This window comes from Acartia tonsa, chromosome 14 (genome assembly GCF_053477335.1).
Source record: "Acartia tonsa isolate MP-2025a chromosome 14, ASM5347733v1, whole genome shotgun sequence".
NCBI lineage: Eukaryota > Metazoa > Arthropoda > Copepoda > Calanoida > Acartiidae > Acartia > Acartia tonsa.
In genome coordinates this window covers 3497380-3512131 of record NC_137273.1, presented here as the reverse complement: position 1 = coordinate 3512131, position 14752 = coordinate 3497380, and the positions used below count along the sequence as shown (strand labels likewise).

At 32.1% G+C, this 14752-nt stretch overlaps 1 protein-coding gene across 1 annotated transcript in view; it reads left to right on the top strand.

Moving 5' to 3' along the window:
* LOC145306373 (uncharacterized) overlaps positions 1-14752 on the top strand; it is a 67701-nt gene that overhangs the window by 11736 nt on the left and 41213 nt on the right. Inside the window, exons 11-24 of the mRNA XM_080148467.1 lie at positions 7-117; positions 631-754; positions 1518-1561; positions 1873-1914; positions 2848-2896; positions 4414-4465; positions 5426-5475; positions 6184-6244; positions 6785-6863; positions 7352-7409; positions 8084-8188; positions 9347-9456; positions 12844-12929; positions 13613-13696. Of these exons, the coding sequence (XP_080004593.1) occupies positions 7-117; positions 631-754; positions 1518-1561; positions 1873-1914; positions 2848-2896; positions 4414-4465; positions 5426-5475; positions 6184-6244; positions 6785-6863; positions 7352-7409; positions 8084-8188; positions 9347-9456; positions 12844-12929; positions 13613-13696 (1055 nt within the window). The remainder of the gene's footprint in view (positions 1-6; positions 118-630; positions 755-1517; positions 1562-1872; positions 1915-2847; positions 2897-4413; positions 4466-5425; positions 5476-6183; positions 6245-6784; positions 6864-7351; positions 7410-8083; positions 8189-9346; positions 9457-12843; positions 12930-13612; positions 13697-14752) is intronic.

Here is a 14752-nt window from a genome sequence, read left to right as displayed (position 1 = left end):
TTTTAGATCTCTACCAAACATACCATCAAGCCTAGATGGGAGGAACAGATCCTCACCCCCCATACGGGGACCTCAATCTAGGAATTTATTCATTTTTAAAAATGATTTATCAATTGTGTATCTTTGTTTTTATCTAGCTATCTATCTGTCTATCTTTCTAAATCTGACTGTCTTTCTACCTTCATCTATCTGTCTTCATTTGTCTGTCTTTCTGTCTATCTATCTTCACCTGTCTGTCTATCTTTCTGTCATTCTGTTTAAAGGGGGATGGCTTGGCCTAAAAAGTAAAAGCTTTAATAGATCATTTGGAAAATTTATAATAAGACTTTACAATAAATATAGTACGTTACTTTTTTGATAAAGAAATCGTATAATGGAAAGAAACGAAGAAGCGGGATCCGTCGTATTTTCACAGTAGCTTTTGATAAGTTATTTAAGGTTAGGTTAGGTAAATGTTAATGATTGCCCCGCAAAGACAGGAATTGGCCCCGCAGGGGCTGAAAATAGGAGAAAAGCTACTGTGAAAAAAACGACGAAACCTGCTAATTCGTTTTCTTTCCATTATCCAAAAAATCTTTAAGTTAAATTCTAAAAATCTTCTAAAATTGAATAACAATTGTACGTACATAGAACAAACAAACATTTCTTTGGACGGTCCCATTCTACAGCGATACTACCACTGAGGAAACATCTGATAGAGAAATCACTGGCGGAAAAGAGATCCGTTGATGACAATCAATATGACTACCAACAGGTTTATATATACATATATAGATAGATAAGATAGCTAGATAGCTAATTAGGTAGCTAGAGAATCAACTTGATATCTAACAGGTTTACAAAGATAAAAGGGTAGTGGATATTGGACGCTAAATTCTCAGGGGGTAAGGGAGGAAACAGTGGATCGAATATTCAATTTTTAGGAGTCTCAGACTTTGGGTACTAGCTTAAAGGGAATGTTCAAGAATTTAGCAGATTCTGACTGAGTTTGGGTACTAGCGCACGAAATGCCGCTACTCGCTGTGTTAGTTTTGAATCTAGCAGACAGAGAGTAGTTTAAATATAAAAGATAAGAATACACGGCCCCCTCCCATAATCTATTATTACAAACAATGTGTAGGTGTAATATTTAATAACAAAGGAGATTTTCATAGAATAAAAGTGTAAATCATAAAATATACATAAATAATATTCTAATAAAAAATATATCATTGAGAAAAATGCGCAGAAAAAATCTTTCAAATTAGGTTTTTTTAATGCTTAATGGCATGTTGTTTTTATCTTTGAAGCTTGATAATTTTGTTATATTTAACGTTTTTCTTGATCAAATCTACCAATTAAAATTTCCAAAATTATAGTATAAAATATAGTTGGGTGTCCCACCTCCCAGAAGAAGAATATATTTCCTAAAAAGCTAGGCATTCGGTCCAGTGATAAGAAAATTTTAGAAAACAAACAAACAAACAGACATTGTATTATTCTGTAAAATAGAAAATTATTGATATCTTTTTTTTCAGAGCAAATTGGAGAGAGACAGACTGACCAGATCACTGTTAAACAAGTAAGTAGATAGATATATGTATAGATAGAGAGATATTTATCTCTTTATTACCTCACCCTCGCCGAGTATGGCAGGTGTCCCAAATTAAGTCACATTAATGAATGACGCTCTCCACAGAAGAGCTTGATATTTTGTACGTGACTATCAATAAGTATTTAAACCACTCAATGACAACCAGAGGAAGTCGCGTGATACAGCTAAGCTACTACGTCCCTATATTATTAAGATAGATAAATCTATTAAGCACCTTCAAATTCGTATTTCATAATTTAGCTTGTTTACATTTTTGGTACTTAATGTATTATTTTTAGACCATTGGAAGAAGTAATGGAGGAGGATTCTACTGATCTGAGGTGAGTAATACAATAAGAATAATAAGTAGTGAAGCACAAAAAACATGGATAGACAAACGGACAAAGTGAGTTTAAGGGCAGAAATTCAGCTGTCATAAAAAAGAGAATTATTTTAATCACGAAACATTTATAAAAAAAATAAGACTTTTTGCCTGAACGTACAAGCTTGATCGACAGATCAACGGATTAAGTAAAGTATATAATGAATGACATTTGGTTTAAGAAATATTGTCTTATATCAGCCGATAATTTTTTGTATTCTAAATTTTATAGTTTGCTTAGACAAAAAAAGCTATAGTCCTATTTTTTTCAAGCTTAAACTAGTTTTAATTGTAGTTCGTATGAAATTAAAACAAGAGTTCAAGATGTAGAATAAGTATGAAAAGAAATTTCTTTATTACAAATCTACGTACATAATATTAATATTTGACGTAGATAAATGTTCTTTTAGAAATGGTATTTTTAAGAACTTTTATAATTTAAAATCTTTGATATATTTTTTTTCAGTAGAATTGTTTTAAAAAATAGGTGATAGAGACTCGAAAGATTTTTTTTGCAAATATTTTTTTTAACACATCAAATTATAAACAGTTTCCGCAGAAAGTAAAATGAAAAAAAATCATAAAATGATTTTCAGTTTTATTGGTTAGAAGGGCTGGAGGCCAGGCCCAACACAATAGGGATTATATTTTTTTTTATTTTATCTTTATAATGCGATACGAAATATTATTATTAGGTATTGCATAAAACAGGTTTTAATCCAACGGAAATGGAAAGATTCATTTTAAAAAGTTTAACCTTTATCTTTATTAACACAGACAAAAAACTACCCACCCCACTTATTAATATTTTACTTAAAGATAAGATGGGGGGCTTATCCGTGTTCAACAAGGTACTTTGAGTGAAACCGCCTATTAATTTATTTTATTTTAGAATGGGAAGCTCAGGCAGTCAAATTGAACAAGATTTGAGCTTAGCAAAGGTTAATATTTTAATTGCATTCAGAGTATATGTCCGTCTGTTTGTCAGTCTTTTTGTCTGTCTGTCCGTCTGTATGTCTGCCCGTCTGTCTGTCTTAGAAAAAGGTAAAAACAGGTATATGGGGTGGGGATAGGACAATGGATTCATTGTTGTCCTGGACTTTGGGTACTAGATATCTTTTTTAATATATAGTAGAACGACAATATATCTACTCGTCATTAAAGGGTTTTTAGGCAATTTTTTTGAGGGTTGAATACCATCAAAAAATAAAAGAATTAGCATTTAAAATTACATAAATTAATATTTGTATACTTCGAATTCGATTACTTAAAATGGTTATTTATGATCAAATGCTTGATTAAAGTCAAGGTGGCCCAAACAAAAAATAAAATTTTGGATAATTCAAAACTTAAAGAAACGAAGTAGCAGGTTTTGTCGTATTTTCACAGTACCTTTTCTACTATTTCAAGCCCCTGGGGGGTCTCTAAAAATGTGGGCCAATTTCATAACCCTTCAGGACAATCATAAACATTTGCTATCAAAAGCTACTGTGAAAATACGACGAGACCATCTAATTCGTTTTCTTTCCATGATCCGAAAATACTATTTAGAAAAAGCAAAAACTTGAATTAATATATGCAGATTAAAAAGTAATTTTTTGATCTAAAAGTTATAGTTAAGTTATTTATCGCAGCTTTCTGCGGATATAAAAATGTACAATTTTAACATTAAAACCAGTTTGTTAACCCCAAGATGCCGAAGGAACGGGTTAACAAAACTGGTTTTAATGTTATGATTGTACAATTTTATATTTATAGAAATCTAGATATATTACGATATGATATTTAAATTTTATCATTATTTAGTGTAGATGAGAACCGGTTCTTATCCAACGAATATTAATCAGTTTCGAAGCTATACTGGAAAATTTTAACATGAAATATACAGTGTGTTTTTTTTATGAGAACTTTTTTGAAAGCAATTTTACCCCACTTATAGTTATCAGAATTTAATGATTAATGGCTTATTTTCTTCGTTTTTTAAGGCAATTAATAGAACAACAAAAAAATATTTCAGTTTTTATTTAAAAAGTACAGTAAAATCTAAATTTCAAAACTTTGGTGTCAACATATAAAAATGGTTTTAGCGCATTTTTCTTAAAAAATGGATTTTCTGTAGTCGACTTTGGGGGGCCAGTACTCCCTCCCTGGTTGAGATATGACCTTCTAACTTTGATATGTTCTAGTACATGTCCCTAATAGTATCTGTATACATTTAGCTCTATATCTCAACTTTGAAGTGTTTAGCAGCCATTCTTGCAAAAGGTTGATTATTTGAGCATAAGAAAAATGCGCTAAAACCATTTTTAGATGTTGACACCTAAGTTTTGAATTTTAGATTTTAGTGTACTTTTTAAATAAAAACTTAATCATTAAACTTAATCATTAAATTCTGATAACTATAAGTGGGGTAAAATTGCTTTCAAAAAAGTTCTCATAAAAAAAACTGTACTTTTAGAATGTGGCCCAGGAGCACAAATTGTTTCTAAGACAGTTTCATCTTGCTTCAGGTATTATAGATAGATAGATAGTAGATATACACTTTGTAGATAGATAGATAGTAATTATACACTAGGTAGATAGATAGATAGTAGATATACACTAGGTAGATAGATAGATAGTAGATATACACTAGGTAGATAGTAGATATACACAATGAATGATTTTTTACTTGTTTTGAATGAAAACCTAAGCTGAGCTAAGTAGGATAAACCAAATTAAACTGGAAATTAAAGCTCTTATAAGAATATATGAAAATACATTAGCAAAATATTGAAATTTTTATACATAATTTAACAATATTTTAAAATTTTGTATAAATTTTAAATTGAGATAGTTAAGAAAGAACCAAAAAAATGCAATTCTTTTCTTTGCAATTACTCTAGGGAGGGTAGTGGTACTCTCCCTAAAAATAAGTATAAACCTTCCCTGGACCTATAAGTAACTTCACTGTAAAGGAGAACCATATCTGTCCAGCAAAAAGATTTCTTAAATCATTAATTTAGGCATTCAAAATAGTCTTCAAATTTTGCATGATGATTCCTGTAACAATAAGATACAATTTATTCAGATTTCTAAATAATATAATACATAATAGGCATTATTTGTCTATATTTTTTTAGTCTGGCCTTCTGTTTTCCATGTAGTCATCCTTGTTTCATCTACATTTTTTTTTATCTTGCTTCTTAACTTAACGAGTGGATGCGACCCTAGCATCTAGGAGCTTAGAATGCAAAGGGCGAAGAAATAGCCAAAATCACTACTTAAATCTAAAAAAAGTAGCCTAAACTTATCCAAGGACCTACGAGAAGCTTTCCTTATATGGAGAAACCAATCAGTTCAGCAGATTTTGATATCTTAAGCTACAGACAGAAAAAAACCTTACTTTATGTTGAAGGATATTATTGTTGCTCTATTTTTGGATTTTATCGTCTTGCTTTTTAACGTCTTTGATTTGGTTTGAAATTTAGGTACCTCTCCGCTGGCAACCAATGGTGTCTCTTCATCTTCCCTTGTTCAGGTAAAAGAATTGTCCTATCGATTTAAAACCCCTGTTGTAATCTTGTAAGTGTAGTGTGATCCATATGATATGTTATTTATGATTGTATGAAAGTAGCATATCTACGATTAAGTTTTAAATTGTACTTATTTCTTATTTTTGATCAGGGGCGTCCAAGCTTTTTTTTGGGGGGGGGGGGGCCGGGGGGGTAAATTTTTTTCGGGGGGGTAAATACCCCCTACTAAATGGTTGGGGATGCCTACGGCACCCCCAAATTCGTTTGGAGGGGGGTGGGTAATCTCCACTTTACCCCCCCCCCCCATGGACGTCTATGATGTGATTTTTTTAAAATTTTACAATACTAGCGGTTGATCCTATAGCCTATATGGGCTCTCTAGAGGAAAAACGAGGCATTGCCAAAACAAAACGAACCTAACTCCTAAATTTTGTAAAAAATTATATGAGCTCATTCTCAAGACCTTTACAAGGCTCTCCTATTATGAATACTCAATCGGTTTATTGGTTCGAGATCTTAACAAAAAAAAAAACCTTACAACTGTATCTAACATCTTGTAAGAGCCTGTGGTTAATAAAACACCCTTAGGTTAGGTTGAATTGTATTGATAAATTGTTTTAATCATTTGTTGATAATTTTTAGTAAATAATGTTTTAATTACAAAACATAAAATCCATAATATATAATTGTAAAATCAATATGTTTTTTTGCAGGATCAAATCATGGATTTTTCAACCTCAAAGAATTCAATCAATAATACTAGTGGAAAAACAGGTATTCTTTCATCTATCTATTTATTTAATCATAAAGTTTGTCTCTCTCTGTGTCGACCCTTCCTAAAAAAAAATTGTTTTAGCCTTTTTTCAAAGGTGTTTTAGCTAAGAACTAAAAAAGATTTGCATGTGTTATCCATTTTTAAAGCATATGTTAGATAAGACTTTTGACACTAAATCTAGGATCCTAAAGAATAAGGCACTAGGCGATAAAATTATATCCATCACAAATGATGATATCAAAATTTAATAAATGTACCAAAGTTAATGAGCTGAAGAATATGATAATGTTGTTATTTAACTTTGGGGACCGGTGTCATTAACAGTCTAACGTCCCCCATCAAATGAAGTGATTATAAGCAAACCTTTTTAATTAAAGAAAAAAAATTTAAATAATTTTTCAAGAAACCTAATAACTTTGTCTAGAAAATAAATGTATAAGGATAGATAATCTGGACAACTATCTGCCCCAAGTGGTGGAGACCATTTTTGTCTGCAAGCATGTTTGTTTTTGTAGGAATTTTTAAATTTTATTATTTAGGCCTTGGATTTGATGTATCAATGTTGAAGCATCAATGTATTTGTGAAAATAAGAAAATACACCCGGAAAATCCTGAAAGGTAAAAAAAGCTTTTTATTTGTTGTAAAAAAACTTGTCCTCTAGGGGCACTCATGAGAACAAAAAGTAAACAAAATATGAGGGGTGTAGCTAATTCTCTTGGGAAGGTGAAGGCGCCCTCCTCCAAAATAGTTGTAACCCTTCCTAGTACCTATGAGAAGCTTCACTTAATAGGGGAACCATATTGGTTCAGCGGATAGAAAGATCCTATGTTACTTAGACAGATAGACATCATGTTACTTTATAAAAGGATTAACTTTAATAGCTGATTTATTGAATAAGTACAAAATGATGAAATTGAAAATTATTGAAGAACCACTTAAAACCATAATTATAAATAAACTCAATTTAATTATGGAGAGAAAAATAAGTATTTTATGTACATTAATGAACTAAAAGTTAAAGATTTAATTAAAACTACTAGAATTTTAAGAAGAATCAAAATTAAAGCTTAATCCTTGTATAAAAATTAATATATCCATAATTAAGGTTGCAGGTGATACTAGCCCACCTCATGGAGACTGGAATACTACAAAATTGTCAACAGGTACCCAAAGTTTTTTTTTTTAAATTCATAAGGTACTTTAAATTTTTGTTTAAGTATTGATTTGTTCATTAGCCTTTATTGTTCAAACGTTTTTGTTAAAAATTTTACTTTACAGAAGATGTTATTTTGTTCACCATCATTGGGAATGTATATGAATTTATCGTCCAATGTTTTATCCCTTTAGAGCCTTGGATATTGGGAACACAAATATTACATCACTTAAATTAAAAACAATAATATCGCCTAATTTAATTACTTTTTTATCCACAAGTGCTAATATTCGAACAAAAATATAAATTTTTTTTTAATTTAACCCATCTACCCGTGACAGTAATGCCTTGAGAACTCAGTTTTCAAAAATAAGGGATTTTAAAATAAAATATTAATTAATCAAGACCAAATTACAAGGTCATTGATTAGATAAAATAACTTTAAATGTAGCTAGCTGACAAACGGCTGGCAGCACAGTCTCTATTAACACACTAATAGAACTGGAATTGAAACGTCTAAAGGGTTCTTTAAAATGTTAAGTACTTCACTATTTCTTGTTTTATTCAGACCTTTTAATTCAGAATATATTGATGTGCGGTTTGGCAGTTAGTTGCATATAAAGTTATTTTTGACAAACAGCTTAAGTTTTGAAATTATGATTTTTTTTTATTTCTATTTTGTAGGTGTCAGAGATAGGTTCCCTTGAAATGATTCGTTCTTGCCATACAGACGATTATACCTTGCTATTTGGTACTGACGTCATCAAGCAAAGATCAGCTGTTGGACAGGTATATCTATCTATCTAACTGTCTGTCTATCTATCTATCTATCTATCTTGCCATACAGACGATTATACCCTTTTATTTGGAACTGATGTCATCAAGCAGAGATCAGCTGTTGGACAGGTATATCTATCTATATCTCTGTATGTCTGTCTATCTATCTATAATTCCATACAGATGATTATACCCTGCTATTTGGTACTGATGTCATTAAGAAGAGATCAGCTGTTGGACAGGTATATTTATCTATATCTCTGTATGTCTGTCTATCTATCTTGCCATACAGATGATTATACCCTGCTATTTGGTACTGATGTCATTAAGAAGAGATCAGCTGTTGGAAAGGTATATCTATCTATATCTCTGTATGTCTGTCTATCTATCTATAATTCCATACTGATGATTATACCCTGCTATTTGGTACTGACGTCATCAAGCAGAGATCAGCTGTTGGACAGGTATATCTATCTATATCTCTGTATGTCTGTCTATCTATCTATAATTCCATACTGATGATTATACTCTGCTATTTGGTACTGATGTCATTAAGAAGAGATCAGCTGTTGGACAGGTATATCTATTTATATCTCTGTATGTCTGTCAATCTATCTATGTATAATTCCATACTGATGATTATACCCTGCTATTTGGTACTGATGTCATCAAGCAAAGATCAGCTGTTGGACAGGTATATTTATCTATATCTCTGTATGTCTGTCTATCTATCTTGCCATACAGACGATTATACCTTGCTATTTGGTACTGATGTCATCAAGCAGAGATCAGCTGTTGGACAGGTATATCTATCTATATCTCTGTATGTCTGTCTATCTATCTATAATTCCATACTGATGATCAAGCAAAGATCAGCTGTTGGACAGGTATATCTATCTATCTAACTGTCTGTCTATCTATCTATCTATCTATCTTGTCATACAGATGATTATACTCTCCTATTTGTACTGACGTCATCAAGCAAAGATCAGCTGTTGGTCAGGTATATCTATCTATCTATCTGCATATCTATATATTAATCTGTAGTTTAATTGTCTGTCTATCATTATTCTCTTATATTTAATAGTTTTTGATTTCTTAATATTTATACAAGAAAACCTTAATACTTCATATGATTTCAATTATTTTAAACTTTAAAACAATGTTTAGGACCTACAGGAAGACGGAATTCTGAGTAAATTTGTGATGTTGCCTTGCGGTGGGCTGGGAGTAGATTCTGATACATACTGGAATGAACATCATACTGCTACAGCTGCCAGGTAGAACGATAGATAGATACTGAGGGCTGGGAGTAGATTCTGATACATACTGGAATGAACATCATACTGCTACAGCTGCCAGGTAGATGGATAGATAGATACTGAGGGCTGGGAGTAGATTCTGATACATACTGGAATGAACATCATACTGCTACAGCTGCCAGGTAGATGGATAGATAGATACTGAGGGCTGGGAGTAGATTCTGATACATACTGGAATGAACATCATACTGCTACAGCTGCCAGGTAGATGGATTGATAGATACTGAGGGCTGGGAGTAGATTCTGATACATACTGGAATGAACATCATACTGCTACAGCTGCCAGGTAGATGGATAGATAGATACTGAGGGCTGGGAGTAGATTCTGATACATACTGGAATGAACATCATACTGCTACAGCTGCCAGATAGATGGATAGATAGATACTGAGGGCTGGGAGTAGATTCTGATACATACTGGAATGAACATCATACTGCTACAGCTGCCAGGTAGATGGATAAATAGATACTGAGGGCTGGGAGTAGATTCTGATACATACTGGAATGAACATCATACTGCTACAGCTGCCAGGTAGATGGATAGATAGATACTGAGGGCTGGGAGTAGATTCTGATACATACTGGAATGAACATCATACTGCTACAGCTGCCAGATAGATGGATAGATAGATACTGAGGGCTGGGAGTAGATTCTGATACATACTGGAATGAACATCATACTGCTACAGCTGCCAGGTAGATGGATAGATAGATACTGAGGGCTGGGAGTAGATTCTGATACATACTGGAATGAACATCATACTGCTACAGCTGCCAGGTAGATGGATAGATAGATACTGAGGGCTGGGAGTAGATTCTGATACATACTGGAATGAACATCATACTGCTACAGCTGCCAGGTAGATAGATAGATAGGTACTGAGGGCTGGGAGTAGATTCTGATACATACTGGAATGAACATCATACTGCTACAGCTGCCAGGTAGATAGATAAATAGGTATTGAGGGCTGGGAGTAGATTCTGATACATACTGGAATGAACATCATACAGCTACAGCTGCCAGGTAGATAGATAGGTAGGTAGATAGATAGACAGATAGATAGATACTGAGGGCTGGGAGTAGATTCAGATACATACTGGAATGAACATCATACTGCTACAGCGGCCAGGTAGATAGATAGATAGATGGCTGGATAGGTGGATAGATAGATGGATAGGTGGATGGATTGATGGATAGATGGATGGATGGATGGATGGATGAATAGAAACATCATATTTCTACAGAAATAACTTAAAACCACCGTAGTACCAATAGCCATATTCCCCAAGAGTAGAGCTCAATTGGTACAGCAGTTACCGAGAACTTAAGCTACAGGCGGAAGACATGCAAACAGACTGATATCACTCTACTTTGTATTATAGATAGGTGAGAGAAAAAATATATAAATTTTTCCAGAAAAGAGATATATTAAAATATCTGTATTTGACTGTACGATACAATTTTAATTATTAATTTTCCATCTTTTTAGCGTTACATAATTATATCATACCGACAGATGTTAGAGAAAACCTCTAAGATCCATTGGAATGGGAATTTAAAAAATTTTCCTAACCACTGGACTTTATTGGTTTTTCCTCAATTTTTGTGTTTGACATTTTTAATGCTGCAGCCGTTTTTGAGATCTTACTAACATACCAATTACATAAATATACCAGGATTTTAAAACATTGGATACAAAAATACGTACTGACAAAACGAATGTTATATTTTATTTCTTGTGAAATTTTGTATGTGTCATATAAAAATCGACAAATAATTACTTGGATATTGCACCAGATTTTCGTCTGCTTTAATAAAATGGTATTACCAGCTGTCTAATATAACAATACCCCTTTTACTTCATCTCCTCCCTTCCTACTAGAGGAACTCACTACCTATAAATGTGGACTATAGTAGTAAACTAATTCGACGACAAAATTTCTCTTATCATAATATCCACATTTATTAAATAATATTTGAAGTTTTCTAGAATAGTTTGAAACTTACGTCTTTCCTCTATGTTTAATTATTTATGGAGCCATTTTCAAGCAGGGATCTAAAGGAATAAGACAATGGGCGACAAATTGATGTACACCCCCAAATCTGTACACAACCCCCCTGTAGATTACAATAAGTGGTTGAAACTTTTGGAGATTCACCTTAATGAACCAACCAATCACAATTCAATAAAAGTCTCTAAAGTTGTTGATCCAACGAATGAGAAAACGTCGTTATAAAACTTTGGGGAAAATGTAATAAACAGCCCAATGGCCCCTCCCTCCCCGCATTTCAAGACATTACACATTTCTAATAAATTTTATATAAAAAAGTACAAAAAAATATTAAAAGATTTCTTAAAAATTTAATATCTAAATTGTTTTGAATGAAAGTTATTTATCACATCGTAATATAGAACGCTTTCCGCAGATATTAAAATAAAAAAAAATTAAGATTAAAATGGCCCTTTGGGCCTAACATAATTGGTATTGATTTTATGATTTTTTAATTTATATTCGTTGAAAATTATATTTTATATGATGCTATACATAATTTTCAAGTACGGCTGAGAACCGATTCTAATCCAGCGGATAAATAATTTATACCCCCCCCCCCACCCCCCCAACCTATCCTTGGATTCTAAACGTCCCTTTAACTCTCTGTTACAGAGTTAATTTACTATATCAGACGTATAGATGGAATTCCTTGCTTATAGAATATCTGTACCTGATCTGTACTATTAAAGATGCAATTATCTTATTGAAGTAATTTAAACATTTTATTGATTTATAATTATTTTATTGGAAATTCATATTCATATTTCTAGTATTACCAAAAAATGTAAAAACTATTATCATTGATATGTCAATCAGGAAGAGCGGGGAAATTTGGCTATGAAAAGGAGAACCTTATCAGTCCAGAGGTGGATTCTTAAAAAAAAATTGCCCCACTAATCCCTTAGTGGGGCAAAATTGTTTTCGTGAAAAATCCTCCAAAATCACATAAAAAATCTACAAAAATTAAATAAAATCTTATGTTCATAACCCTTCCATGATTTTGTTTACTTTTTGTAGATTCTTAATGTGATTTTGGTGGATTTATCACGAAAAATTTTTGCCCCACTAAGCAATTAGTGGGGCAAACTTTTTTAAAGAATTCACCTCAGTATTAAACAATATATTAAGGAGTATAAAAACAGACAAACAGAAACACATACATACAAACTGAGAGACAGACATATTTACAGACAAAGGAAAGGAATATAGACACATTCAGACAAACATACAGACAGACATTTAGTCTAGAGCTTAGCTGACGTCAATGTTATCATCCTTGTTATTATTCAGATACGCGGTTGGTTCTGCGGTTGCGTTGGCCAAGAAAATTGCGGAGGGCGAGCTTAAAAATGGTTTTGCTTTCGTTAGACCACCAGGTAATAAGTCCTTAAATTCCGATACTTCTTCACATGTTTTATATAAGAAAAGGTTTTTAATTTTTTTTTAAATTTTAAGACAAATAACTATCTAATTATCTATTACCTGTCTATCTTTTTATCTATCCAATATTCCAGAAAAAAATACAGTTGCAAAAATTTTTCCTATTTCTTCATTTATCCAATCAATCTATCTATCCAATTATTAATCTATCTAACTATAGCTGCTAAACAATTATCTATCTATCCATCATACTATCAATCTATCTAACTATCCATCATACTATCTATTTATTTATCTATCTATCTAGGACACCATGGGGAATCAGATGAGGCTATGGGCTTCTGTTTTTTTTAATACCGTCGCTATAGCTGCTAAATAACTATATATCTATAATATCCAACTATCCATCATACTATCTATCTATCTATCTAGGACACCATGCAGAATCAGATGAGGCTATGGGTTTCTGTTATTTTAATACCGTCGCTATTGCTGCTAAATAACTATATATCTATAATATCCAACTATCCATCATACTATCTATCTATCTATCTAGGACACCATGCAGAATCAGATGAGGCTATGGGTTTCTGTTATTTTAATACCGTCGCTATTGCTGCTAAACAACTATATATCTATATATCCAACTATCCATCATACTATCTATCTATCTATCTAGGACACCATGCAGAATCAGATGAGGCTATGGGTTTCTGTTACTTTAATACCGTGGCTATAGCTGCTAAACAACTACTTGAGCTTGGTAAGATTATCTTAATTAGCGAATCAACTAATATATTTAAAGTAGAGTATCAAGCGAAGCTACTCTACGATTTCATACGTCCGTCTGTCTTTCACCATGACAGTCTAAATGTTTGTCATGTATGTACCAATGTATCACACTCAGCTATCATTGAGTAAAATCAAGGCTTTATAAATAACCAAAAATCTATTCAATATTTTACTTTGTACTTCATTATGTCTTTATGTCCGTCTAAAACATATAAGCCTATAAAATATCTTTTCTAACCTAAAAACATTTACTCTATAACTTTCTATATAAGTTGGTCTGACTTATCTTATTCGATAAATTTATATATGACATAAGCTTCTGTATTTCTTTTGAAGATGCTTAATAAAAATACAATATATCCCATTCTATTAAATATTTTGATTTAATAAGAATCGTCTTTTGGTGTGCTTTGCTCAGGGAGGAAGGGAGGGGACAATGGATCGAATATTCAATATTTTAGGGTCTCAAACCTTGGGGACCAGCTTAAAGTGTTCGTGAAGTATTTAGACTAAATTTGGGGACTTTGGGTACTTGCGCATAATTGCCGCGGAATTTGTTATAAATCCAGCATACAAAAATGAAAAAACAAACAATTAACACATTATCTAGCAGACAAAACATTTATATAGTATAAATTTATAAAAATATTTCGGCTTGTTCTAACAAATATTTTTTTCCTCATGAAATTGTCATTTCATGTCTAGAAACTGTACAGTGATATTTGTGTATTAACAATCTTAGAACCCTTCGTTTTATCCTGAATTTTGGTGGAAAATAATAATAAGGAGAAGGGATACAGACGTTGAAAAGAACGATTTTTCTAGTGAACAATTACTGAATGTTTACTCCATTGTGATATACTGGTAACCTAATTTATAAGTAGATGTTTTTTTTCTTAGAACCCTCTAATTATTTTGAGTTTCCTATTTTTAATAACCATAAACACTTTACAAATTTCTGGATATTTTCAGGATAAATCTGGTTTTCATGGTAATTCAGGGAAAAATCTTAAATGGAATTAATTGC